The 13162-nt window shown below is 37.9% G+C and overlaps 1 protein-coding gene across 5 annotated transcripts in view; it reads left to right on the top strand.

The window, feature by feature from the left end:
• HDAC11 (histone deacetylase 11) overlaps window positions 1–13162 on the top strand; it is an 80372-nt gene that overhangs the window by 41211 nt on the left and 25999 nt on the right. For all 5 annotated transcript variants that reach the window (XM_024208798.3, XM_024208796.3, XM_029913069.1 and 2 more), the window contains exons 7-8: window positions 338–400; window positions 8826–8922. In XM_024208798.3, coding sequence (XP_024064566.1) covers window positions 338–400; window positions 8826–8922 — 160 coding nt within the window. The remainder of the gene's footprint in view (window positions 1–337; window positions 401–8825; window positions 8923–13162) is intronic.

Genomic DNA, 13162 nt, shown 5'->3' with positions numbered 1-13162 from the left:
CTATAAATGTAGTTCATGTATATAATGTGATGCAAACGCATGAATTCTCTTTGTGTATTGGGTCCATGAGCTTCTCAAGATAATTGTTTTCAAACCATAAAAAACCATCTCTCTGTTTTATGTAATTATTCCTTCACATATTGTTAAGTTTCCATAATAAAGTGTTTCAAAAATATCTAGCCCTTAATTTTTGGCAAATAAGAAATATATACACTGCATTCAGTTCAAAAATGAGATGTACCATGCAAGTATCAAGCTTCCATTCTAATCTCTTATCTACTTTCCTAACTGGAGTGTTTTTTTTTCCTCTTTCCTCTGTACCTACCTATGATTCCAGTTTCTATTTGAAAGAGTAGAAGGAGTGTCTAAGGCCACTATCATAGATCTGGATGCTCATCAGGTGAGTGGTCCACATGTTCGGTGCTGTTAAAAAAAAAAAAAAAAAAAAGTTTAACCAAAAAGCAGAAATCGTCAAAAATACCATTTTTCTAACTGTTACGGTAAAAATGTAAGTTACAGAATGCAAAGGTAACCTCAATTGGAAAGGATTTAGGAAATAAACGTGTAGCATAGTAGGCACAAAGCACTCCACCATAACTCAGTTAATTACCTGACCTGATATTTCTTAAATTGATATTATATAATTACAGAAATAATTTCTTAGTTCACTGACACACAAATATAGTCCCATTTTTTTAATAAGTTATTGGAGAGCCTGCTCTTATCTATTCATTTGTCTGCTAATCAATAGGGTGCTGGTTTCTGACAAAGTGCCATTGGGATTCAGGTTTGGTTGATGATTCCTTCAGTGCTGATTACTGTGCATCTTCTCTAGATTATATTTAGTAATCAAATCAGTCAGGTTTTCCAATTGTTTTATAGTTTTTTCTTCATGCATAAACTATTTTTAATCCTTATCTATCTAGTTCTAAAAATTTGTTTACCTAAGTTTGCTCCTCTATGATTAGCTTCTAAGTTTTTTTTTATTTTTCTCTTTGCTCCTCGAGCTTCATGTATCATTTAGCTTTCTTGTATCACAGTGCGTTAAATCAAAACTTTAATAAGAAATCCTTTTGAGCCACTGAGTTAAGATCCATAGTAGGGAGTACTTTTTGTTGCTGCCCAATCTAAGTGTCCTGCTGCAGGCATCAACAAATCAGCTTTCTTCAGACCACAAGTATTGATTAACTCAGGATTTGGCTTTGGAGGATGAGTTTAGCAGTACATGCTAAACCTTAGAACTGGGAAACCAGAGAGTTGATTTGTATAGTCAGTAGGATTCAGAAAATTATACCCGTGTTGCCAGTGCCAGGAAATTGAAAAGCATGAGTCAGGCCTGAAAATATCATTAGGGGGCTTTAAGAAAAACACCAAATATCACAAGACTTTCAATAAAATCACGAGAGTTGGCAATACTGAAAATCTAACTCTGTCACGTTCCCTGCATGTGGTAACTTAAATGGAACTTTCACTGTAAATCAGTTGCATTTTAAACAGATTTTCTAGAATTATTATTTCAGGTAAGCTAGGGAGTGGATCCATGCTCATTGAGGCCCAATTCAGCAGTCCAACCCTAGTCATTAATGCTCTTGAGTATGTGCTTAAGGCCCTTGACTTCAATGGCACTTAAAACTAGGGCTGTCAAGCGATTAAAAAAATTAATCTCGATTAAAAAATTAATCACTATTCATCACATGATTAATTGCACTGTTAAACAGTAATAGAATACCATTTAAATATTTTTGGATGTTTTCTACATTTTCAAATATATTGATTTCAATTATAACAGAATACAAAGTGTACAGTGCACACTTTATATTTATTTTTTATTACAAATATTTGCACAGTAAAAAAAAAAAGGTATTTTTCAATTCTGCTATTACAAGTACTGTAGTGCAGTCTCTTTATCATGAAAGTTGAACTTACAAATGTAGAATTATGTACAAAAAATAACTGCATTCAAAAATAAAACAATGTAAAACTTTAGCACCTACAAGTCCACTTAGTCCTATTTCCAGAGGACATGGGTCCATGTTGATTACAGGTTCTGCTCGATAACAATTCAAAGCAGTGCAGACCGATGCATGTTCATTTTCATCATCTGAGTCAGATGCCACCAGCAGAAGGTTGATTTTCTTTTTTGGTGGTTCGGGTTCTGCAGTTTCCGCATTGGAGTGTTGCTCTTTTAAGACTTCTGAAGGCATGCTCCACACCTCATCCCTCTCAGAGTCTGGAAGGCACTTCAGATTTTTAAACCTTGGGTCGAATGCTGTAGCCATCTTTAGAAATCTCACATTGTACCTTCTTTGTGTTTTGTCAAATCTGCAGCGAAAGTGCTCTTAAAATGAACAACATGTGCTGAGTCATCATCCAAGACTATTATAACATGAAATATATAGAGCTGGAGACCTACAATTCTCCCCCAAGGAGTTCAGTCACAAATTTAATTAATACATTTTTTTTTTTTTAACGAGCGTCATCAGCAGGGAAGCATGTCCTCTGGAATGGTGGCCGAAGCATGAAGGGGCATATGAATGTTTAGCATATCTGGCATGTAAATACCTTCCAGTGCCAGCTACAAAAGTCCCATGCAAATGCCTATTCTCATTTTCTGGTGACATTGTAAATAAGAAGCAGGCAATATTATGTCCCATAAATGTAAACAAACTTGTTTGTCTTAGTGACTGGCTGAACGAGAACTGGGACTGAGTGGACTTGTAGGCTCTAAAATTTTGCATTGTTTTGTTTTTAGTGCTGTTATGTAACAAAAAAATCTACATTTGTAAATTGCATTTTCACGATAGAGACTGCACTACAGTACTTGTGTGAGGTGAATTGAAAAATAGTTTCTTTTGTTTATCATTTTTATAGTGCAAATATTTGTAATCAAAAATAATAATATGAAGTGAGCAGTGTACATTTTGTAAAAAGCAACAAAGAGTCCTGTGGCACCTTAAAGACTAACAGATGTATTGGAGCATAAGCTTTCATTGATGAATGCCCACTTCGTCAGACGCATGACATTCACCCACGAAAGCTTCTGCTCCAATACATCTGTTAGTCTTTAAGGTGCCACAGGACTCTTTGTTGCTTTTTACAGATCCAGACTAACACGGCTACCCCTCTGATAGTGTACATTTTATATTCTGTGTTGTAATTGAAATCAATATATTTGAAAATTAGAAAAACATCCAAAAATATTTAATAAATTTCAGTTGGTATTCTATTGTTTAACAATTCGATTAAAACTGCGATTAATTGCAATTAATTTTTTGAGTTAATCGCGTGAGTTAATTGCGATTAATCGACAGCCCTACTTAAAACACATGCTCAAATGCTTTGCTGAGTTAGGGTCTAATGTTTTGCATGAGAAGGATGATTAACCTTAAGCTTTTGTAAGTTCAAGCAAAAATTGAAATAGCGTGCTTCAACTTTTTGCCTCTTGAGACTCTAGGCCACCTGTTTGCTCCTCTGAAGAGGAAAAAAAAAATTTCACCGTAACTCTTTTCAAGAAGAATCAACAAGGAGCATCCCCAGTTATGTGGAGAAATTTTGTTAGATCTGTGTATGTTTTCCTGCTTATTGCAGATGACATGGGGAAGAAGAAAAAGGCATCTTGTTTTGCTTTTTGTGGAAGTGCTTACAGCATTTTTTTGAATACCTAGTTCCAGGTAATGATTTGGGTCTAGTGGCAGAGTCTTTAATGAAAGCCCCTAAAATTAAAATATTCATAGGTAAAATTTTGGTTTTTGAAAAGTATTAGAGTACATATGACTACAGTGGCTTTCATGAAGTACATGGTTACACATACAGTGTGTGTTGTGATGTCGTAAGTCTCAAAACAGTTACTTTGAGCAAGAATTTGCAAGAATCTTTACATAGTTGAAAGCTTCACAGAAGAACGTAGACCTTTTTGATGCATGCTCACTTACCTGCCTGAAGACATATTTAAACACTGCACACATTGTTTTGATACCAGGATGTTGTTCCTGAATTATATCCCCGGTAAAATCTTTGGCAAGCATATAAATTGTGTCAGGACATATGCTGTCCAGTAGCATATGAGAATATTCTGTCTTGTTTGTAACCATTTTTAATAAAACTTTATTCAAATCAGCACCTAGATAACTACAGTGATGGATGCATTAGGAATACCTAAGAGAAAGAGAAATCTCACTTGATACTAGTCAGGATATCAGGATTTTAATAATCCATTTAGGGTTTTCAGGAAATCTTTACACTTTCTCACCTGAGACACTTAGTTTTTTTCTTTTGTGGTTGGAGTGCCAAAAGGAATGAACCCTTCTCTTGCTACTTTTTGCAGCTTGTGACCCAGCTTTCTATAATGATCTCTGTAATGTCTTTTATTCTTTGGCAAGGGGAACTTTCCAGTGTACTTCTGATCCCTGACAGTGAGCTCCTGAATGAAGCTATTCTTAGTTCTCTTCAAAGCACGTGCTCTGGAGACTTATTTTCACTAGTAGAAATTTCTTATTCAGTAAACTAAAGAAAAGCTGACCAGGTTAAGGTATGCACAGGATGGATGAACTCTTTCTTCTGTTGTTTCAGACTTAAAAACAAAAAGCGCACGGCTCCTGCTTTATTCTGAGTGTAACATAGCTAAGCACTGTAATTTTAGTATTATATCTGAACCCGCTTATTTACGTATTTGGAAGTACATCTTAGGTACGTCTCCACAGCGAGCCTTCCAGCCCAGGTTAACACACTCACGTTGGTAGGGCTCTAAAAATAGCTCAGTAGGCAGCAATTTGAAGTTGCAGCTCAGGCTGGAGCTCAGGCTTTGAAGCTCCTCTCGCTCCCCAGGCTTTATTACAAGTGGCTTATTACAAACAATTATTACTAAGTGGAGCTATCAAGAGGAACATATGATATCTAATCTTAGACATCTGCAGTGGCTATCAGTGCATTTCCAGATGCATTTCTGTATACATTTGATCAATTTATTATTAGCAGCATTGTTGTAGTCCTGTTGGTCCCAGGATATGAGAGACACAAGGTGTGTGAAGTAATATCTTTTATTGGACCAACTTCCAATAAAAGATATTACCTCACCCACCTTGTCTCTTACATTCGATCAATACAGTGTGGCTGTAGATGTCTAGGAGACCACCCATCTTGACACCTCCAGTTAACTGTGATGTCTTGGCTAATAGTCCTTACTTTTGAGTGTTTGGGGACTCAGTGTAGAGTTACTTCACCCATTGGTCCAACAGGAATCATCTGGCCTTTAGGGAACAAAGTAGGGTTAATCTTTAAAAAAAAAAAAAAAATCCCAGGTGGTTGTTGGTGATAAATGTCTAGCTTATCTTAAAGGAGGCTATTTTTGGTATACATGGATCAACATATTGTGAAGTTAGTTTTTGTAAATATGTAATTACACCAAGAGAATGTTTTGGTGCGTTCTGTAACTCCAAACCCAGCAGGCTTTAGGTCCTCATTTTAGCAATAGGCCATCTCTTTAAACAACGCTTTTGCTAAAGATTTGTACTTGCCATTTGCAGTATGTATCAGAAACTTTCTGCTGCAGGACACTTTGGATTGTTTGTATTGGGTGTTCAGCAAACTAAAAGAATTGTATCAGCAAACTGTAAATTGATCTGTGCAGTGGAGAAAGGATATAAATATACGCGTGTACCTGAGGAAGTTTTGCTGACCGACTTTCAACAGTAAGATAGTTTTTGCCATTTTAAAAGCAACTGCTACACTGTCACACACACACACAAAATGTTCCATAATTGATAACAAATAACAAAATTTGGATTAATACAGTCTTCCCTTTGTTTACTGGCAAACTTGGGGCCAGATTCTGAGAACTCATGTACACCCAAACCTTCTCATTTTATTTAATGAGAGTTGTGGGTTCTCAGCAACTCTTTGGATCAGGCCCTTGAGCAATTATAGTACTGGGATTCAACCCTGGGATCTGCACTCTTTTTTTTTTCTAGCCATAATCTATGCAATGTTATTGTCATCTCTCCCCTTCCCCCTTTTCTGGCCCCCAAAATACTCAGTAAACCTTCATCATCTTCTCACTTGCTTCACCCATTTGGATAAAGATAAGTTTTCATTTCATGTGGAAAAATAAAGCCTCACTTTTTAAAGCAGAGACTCTTGGCCCTGGAATTCAGTGTAATCTAAAAATAGTATACTGTGAACTCAGAATGAAGCTGACAACACAAACCTGGCCAAAAAAACAAAAAATCCGACAAGCCAAAGAAAAAAGAATGAATGGAGAAAACCAGACACATTGGCTACTCTATCAGTCAGCAGCCAGGGTAACCCTCCAGAGGTAATTAACTTACTCTTTAGAAAGATACCTTGATAAAGCAGTGCCATGTACTACTACTAGTTTACCTTCCCACAGATTTAATGTGCCTCGTGTGGTTGTGGCGCAGCTCCCCCCAGCGCTCTAAAAAAACCACCTCAATGAGGGGCATAGATCCCAGCGCAGGGAGCGCGGTTCGCAGTGCTGTGGCACTGTTTACACTGGCGCTTTACAGTGCTGCAACTTGCTGTGCTCAGGGGGGTGTTTTTTCACACCCTTGAGCAAGAAAGTTGCCACGCTGTTAATTGCCAGTGTAGACAAATCCTTTTAGTCAGTAAAAATTAAGACAGCTGTGGTCTGAATAACTGGTTATAGAAAATCATGGGATCATCACTTACTGTGTTTGATTATTAATTACTCAGCACAACCCGGGTGTTTGATTATATTTTATGCTCCTTAACTGTGGCAATAAAGCTACCTTAATAAAATGTTCACTATTGCAAATTTAAGCTGAGTTGTAGCTCCATCATGTGGCTAGAATGTAGAAATATTTTCTGGTCTACATACAGTGATGCAGCCTAACAATCATTGAGAATTGCTCAGCATCCCATAAGAAACAAGGGACTCTTAAAGAGAATTATAATTAGTTCAGCATGCATAATCACTGCAGCAACTTCTACAGGAGATGAGTTTGACCTTCAATGCTTGTAACGGGGAGACTGACTTCAGGCTAACGGAGTACAGTATATATACATACACACATACACCCCTTCTAAAGAAGGAATGATTTATTGTGTGTACTGAGAACAGCTCTCATCTCTGGTAGTAGGATTTTCAGCAAAATCCTAATAAGGGGCTAAAAAGTTTTTTGTGTAGATTTGTTTTATAAACCTGATCAGTCCATAGTGTAGACTGATTACCTTTACTGTTCAGCAATAAAAAGTTATTTATTTTAGAAAAGCTGGTAATGTACTAAAACTGCTTTTAATCAGAAATGTATACAGTATTTTAATGTGGTGTTAATCCACTTTTGAGGCAGTTTCATTGCTATGATGAAACATAATGATCTAGAAGGATATGTTATCTTCCAGCCAGCACGTCTCTTATCTGCATGCTAAAATTGGCCATGAAACAAGACCATAGATTATGTAATGTTGTTACTTCGTATTTCTGAAGGGATCTTTTAAAGTGTGTCAAGGCTCCTCGTTAAAATGCTTCTCAAGAAATCTCTGACCTTATAGCTGTTGTGCCAGTGATCTGTAGATTATAGGCTACATCATTCCCTCCTACAGTGTTTCCCTTTCATTAGGGGAAGGAGTATGTGAGGTAGCACACTAGACAAGAGCAGATCTGCCAGTGTCATGAGGAAGTTCCGTTACTCTCAGGGCACCCTCTGAGTCCATCAGCCTTGGGAACTTGGCTCACTCCAGAGCTTTACTGTCATTAGTTCTCCATCTTTGTACTACCTTCTTCTTTGGGGCCTGGGAGTAACGAAGTAGTGCATTAAGCGTTCATGCTCAGCCACCTCTAACAGGCCATATCAGTGGCACAAAAACATGCAGTGGAGCATTCATGTACTCTCCACCACCCTTTCACATGTACTAGCCAGTTTTAGCGTTGTAATGGCTCTTTTTCTCTTGGGTGTCTCCAGGACTGGGAACCACAGCAGAGATACAACTTTGCAACTGTTCAGAGAGTTTTATCAAGTAAATGTTAAATTACACAACAAAAATACTGAAAATATTATTTTCATGGATTTACTCTTATACTTTGAAATCAAATCATTCTGATTACCATCTTGCTTTCATTCCTTACATCAACTCTGACATAATTTAACATATGGTATCTTGTGAACCACTAATTAGAGATTGTTTTATAATGTCTGATAGGAGTGCAGATGACAGTTACTGAAATCATATTGGAATTCAAGAGTGTGGAAAAAGGAGATGATGATTAGAATCTGATTTTCCCTTTACCATTCCTCTCCCTACCCCAAAGTCCAATCTTTCAATAGAGATTCCTGGCTTTACAATGGTAGAAGGTAGAATGTAATATGTTTCTCATTAAATTTTATTGATATGACTTTTGCAGTCTTTCCTGAAAGTTAATTAACTTTTTCAACATTTCATTGATTATCAAAAAAACTCTGGTCTCATTTTACATATTCTCAGTAGCTGACAAGCTTCTGGAACATAGTGTGGTTAAAGCCTAGGACTTGGTCTGATTTTTATTCCTAGCTTGGGTACAGACTTCCATTGTGACACTGAGCAAATTGGCTGCTCAGTTCCTTAGTTTTCCTGTGTGCAAGGGAGTATTGTAATGCTAATTTCAGTAATATTTGTAAAGCACCTGGGGAGCCTCAGATAGAGATGCAAGTATTGTTATTCACAACATCAGAATAACCTTTAAGGATATAAACAAGAAAAAGTACCTAGAACATTAAACACTGTAACATTGTATTCTTAATTTCCTTAACGCTCACAGATTCTTTAATACTGTGTTTGCTTGCTAAGATTAACCTACTGAAATTTTCTTATAGGGGAATGGCCATGAGAGAGACTTCATGGATGATCATAGGGTGTATATTATGGATGTGTACAATAGATATATTTATCCAGGGGATGGATTTGCTAAACGTAAGTACTTTTCAAACTGATATGATCTTAAAGTATTAAAAATGTATTTACCACAGAACAGTTGCTTCATTTACCACTGAAATGCTGCTCACTCTGAGGTAAAATACAGCAACACAAAAATATTGATGAACTTAATGTAAAAAAATTCCCTATGAGGATGTTTGCAAAAAGTTGCAGCAAATATTTGAACTTCAGTGTCTGTCATGGTTCTGATTAGCCATGAGTTACATGGTATTGGTTCTGGTTCATTGGCTGGCTGAGATTGGACCCCAAGTGGTCAAGAGGGAGGGTTAAGAGAAGTCATTTAGTTTGTTTTATGTTTCTTTAAAGGAGAAGTCGTAGTTACACTTCTTTCTTTAGCCTAGTCTACATGAAAATGATTTGTGGGTCTAGCTATACCAGCAAATCCTCCTAGTGTAGATGCAGTTTATAGTGGCAAAAAAGTGTCTTTGCTGGTATAGCTTTTCCCAGTTCCATGAGCATAATAATCTATACCGGCAAAAGCACTCATACCAGAATAACTATGTCTGCACTAGTGCTTTTGCTGGTAAAATCGCACCCCTAAGCAACATTACTATGTTGGCAAAAGTTTCTAGTGTAGACTTGGCTGTTGAGGTAAATTTTATTTTTTCAAAGTGTGTCTGCTTTTTAGAGTTAAAAGAGTAACAGGAACAGTTTGATTCGTTCCATGTGTTTTTCCCATCAAATATATATTGTATGTGTTCCTTCCTGCATTATCACTGCTGGCCTGCTGGCCTTTCCTGTGTGAGGCTTACCTCAAAGTAATATGTTTAGATCAGTGTGCCTGTCTTAGATGCCTATATCTGCAAACTTTATTTTTCATCTTATTTACCAAGTATACTATCCACGGGTGTGTCCTTTTCTTAAGGGCATCTGCCCTAACTTCAATCTGAAAGGAAGTATGTTGTATTGCCACTGATTTGAGATTTCTTCTGCCTGGGTCATTATTCAGTGTCCTAAGGGCATCTGCTTTTTGACATATGTTCCATTGGATTGAGGCATGTGCATACAATGAAGAGAAACAATAACAATAATCATTATACATTGGCAAAACAGAGTGATATCTCAGTCATACTTGTTGTAAAGTGGCAGCAACTAGATGTGAAGAGACAGGTTTACCATTAGCATCATGGGTTTGTTACCACAGAAAGCTGCTGCAGAGGCATTTAATTTAAAATATATAATTTAACCTAAACATGTAGGAACTAGGCACATATCTTTAGAGGCCAGAGGTGAGGCACCTGTCCACATAGGCTTAGGCTGCTACTGATATGCTGTAGAATCTAGGGATGAAACATTATTTCATGGTTGTTCTAACATAGATGATACCACCCTGGCATTTGTGTATGAAATCTCACAAAGGCAAACATTTTGCAAATGAGAAGTTTCATGCCATGACATGATATACAGGAAAAGCTGGATGGGCAACATTTTGAGGGCACAAAAATGCACAAAACCAATTGGGAAAAATAAGTTAAATTATTCATGATACTTTTTGTTAACTCTACTTAGTAGGTCTATATGATATAGGTTTGGATCTATCATAGGCAGATACACCCTGTCAGCCTCTAAGAGTGGTATGGCCCCAGGACCTGAGTCACTACGACAGGCCTGGGCTTCAGGACCATAAGGCCCAGTGGCCAAAGTCGAAGTAGCTGCCCTTCTTCCCAGGGCAGTATGGTCCAAAGGCCAGAGTCAGTAGGGCTGTCCAGTGGTTCAGGACAGTAAGGTCTAGTGGCCTCCGGTGGCCCAATTCACCTCCCCACATGTTGGTAGTGTCGGTGGCGGGTCAGATGGGGTAGGGGCCCAGGCCCACTCTTCTCAACCAGGTCCTGATCCAAGGCCCCAGGGAACTGACATCTCGCTGCTGAGTCTTGGTCACCCGTCACTACCGTACCATTCCCAGGGTCACTTCCTACCCCTTCTTCCAACGCAGGGGATCCCTCCGCAATCACTGCCTCATCTCCGTTGGCCTCGGCAGTCGGCTGGGGTTTGGTAGAGGCACAATCCTGGCTGCCATCGGCATCTGGTGGCTCCGGCACTCTCCCAGTAGGAGCTTGCAGCACACATCTGCTCTCATCAGAGGTCAGCCCAGACTGACCTGAGCTGCTCCCTCTTATACTGTGGTTCCAGTCGGAGCATGCCCAGCAGGTGTGAGGGGCTGTAGCTTCCTCAGCCCATAGCGTGGGGTTAACCCCCTCCAGTCCAGTGCGGGGCAGGCATATCTCATAACAGGACCATTCAGATGAGGCAGCTGAAGCACTAGTTGAAACTTCTATGAAGAATAGCATATCATGACTGCTAATGAGAAGTAATGTTTCTTCCAGATGTTATTAGAGGAATTCAACTATGTACAGCTCGCTGTGCAAAGCAGTGGTTTTGTTTTGGTTTTATTTGGGAATTTCACTACATTTATAATTGACTGACATGTTGATTTTTAAAATAAGTTCACCAAAAAGCAGTAGAATCCTTCCTGTAATGGTACCTGAAAATTCATTAAGTGTTCATTGATCATCAAGAAAAAAATCTTTAGACTTATTTTAGGTATTCTCAGTAGTGGATGAATTTCTGAAATGTAAGGTGCCAGCATTAGCTGGTCTTGTTAGTAACCCATTCAAGAGACCATGCAAACCATCCAAATAGGCTAGACTTGCTATTGATTTAAGGACAACTGTCACTACTTAGAATTTTTTATATGTTTTCATTAGACTAAACATTTTTTAACAAATGGTTCATTCAGGATTAGCTAACTCTGCGTAACTAGGGATCATGTTCCCTGCAGAATTGTTATTTATATAAGCCTTTAGAAAATGAGAAACCTCTGAATACCCTGTAAGCATTTTGAAAAGAAATAGAATACTCTCACAACTGTTAGACACTGGGTATTTGGTGTTTCACCGTGAGGTTTCCCTTAAGTATGGTGGCCTCTCATAATTAATTAATTGGCTATTTAAATTAAAAGGGAAAATGCCTAAAGTTGGATTGATCTTTTGATTCAGTTTGATAAGATGCAAATGTCTGTGGCAGGCTTGATTTGTTTACAGTGTCAGAGTGCAGTGTGTACTTTTTTCTTTCTGCTTAATTTTTTTTAATATAACTGTCACTCTGATAAATAGCATACTTGCTTAATTTGGATGATTGACAAGGAACACATGCAATGCAGTACATCTTTCTTTATTTTTCGAATACTTAACGCCAGTGTTTACATGATAGCATACACATTTCAAAGTATTACATCAAAAATGTTTGTCCAGGGTACATCATGTCTACCAAGAGAAAAATTACTAACAGATGAAGTTAAAACAAAATTGGTCAGTGCATTCCTATACTTATTTATCAAATAGCAATGTTTTCTAATATATGGAGTGTAATTCATTTATAACTTTTCCATAAAAATGGAGCATGCGTGTTGATTTTAAATGGCAACCCTTCTGTAGTTTTAATAGCTGTATTTAGAAAAAATGGTGTGAATTGTTGTTTGCTACTCTACATTTCCTGCTGTGTGGTCCTTTGTTCAATTCATGCTGCCTCTTTGTTTTATTAACTAAGCATATCAAACTTGCGTTAGTATCCTGTTAACGTTTTGCATATTGCTTAATTGTAAGACTTTTATGAAATAAGTGTGTGTACAGTACCTAAGAGGTGACAGTCATCCTAGTATAGATGATCCATTTAAGCATCTACATACAAGTTCAGTTATTTTTAGGCCATGAATATGTGCCTTAAACCATGTGGAAGGCATAGGCTCTCTTTGCAATGGGGTGAATTTCACCCCAAAGCCTCTGAAAATAAAGACAATTGCTAAACTTGTCACACTTCTGTTTCCACCAGGCTTGGTATTTTCTTGCTGAGATGGAAAACACAAAGACTCTTAGTCATACCAGCCATACACATCCAATCAGGTGCTTTCCCCCTGCGGGTAGTGGTCTCAGTTCTGCCAATTGAAATGTGACTCATAATCCAGATGAGCAAAGTTTCCCCTTCAGCTCCTCTTCCTCACTACTAGAAGCTACTCCTGGAGTTTCTGAGCAGTCAGTTAAGTTTTCCTCCTCTATTATTACTCCTGAGGGAATTCTGTGCCAAAAAATTATGCATACAATATTCTAAAATTCTGCAAATTTTATTTGTCAATAAATAACTGTGGCTCCAGCATGGCAGTGGGGAGCACAGGCCACTGGCGGCATAGAGGTAGGAGATCATCCTGAAGCCCCCACCTCCC

The sequence above is a fragment of the Terrapene carolina genome, unplaced genomic scaffold (genome assembly GCF_002925995.2).
Source record: "Terrapene carolina triunguis isolate 2854851 unplaced genomic scaffold, T_m_triunguis-2.0 Scaffold439, whole genome shotgun sequence".
NCBI lineage: Eukaryota > Metazoa > Chordata > Testudines > Emydidae > Terrapene > Terrapene triunguis.
The sequence above is the reverse complement of the archived record's forward strand: the minus strand, read 5'-3'. Positions and strand labels throughout refer to the sequence as shown.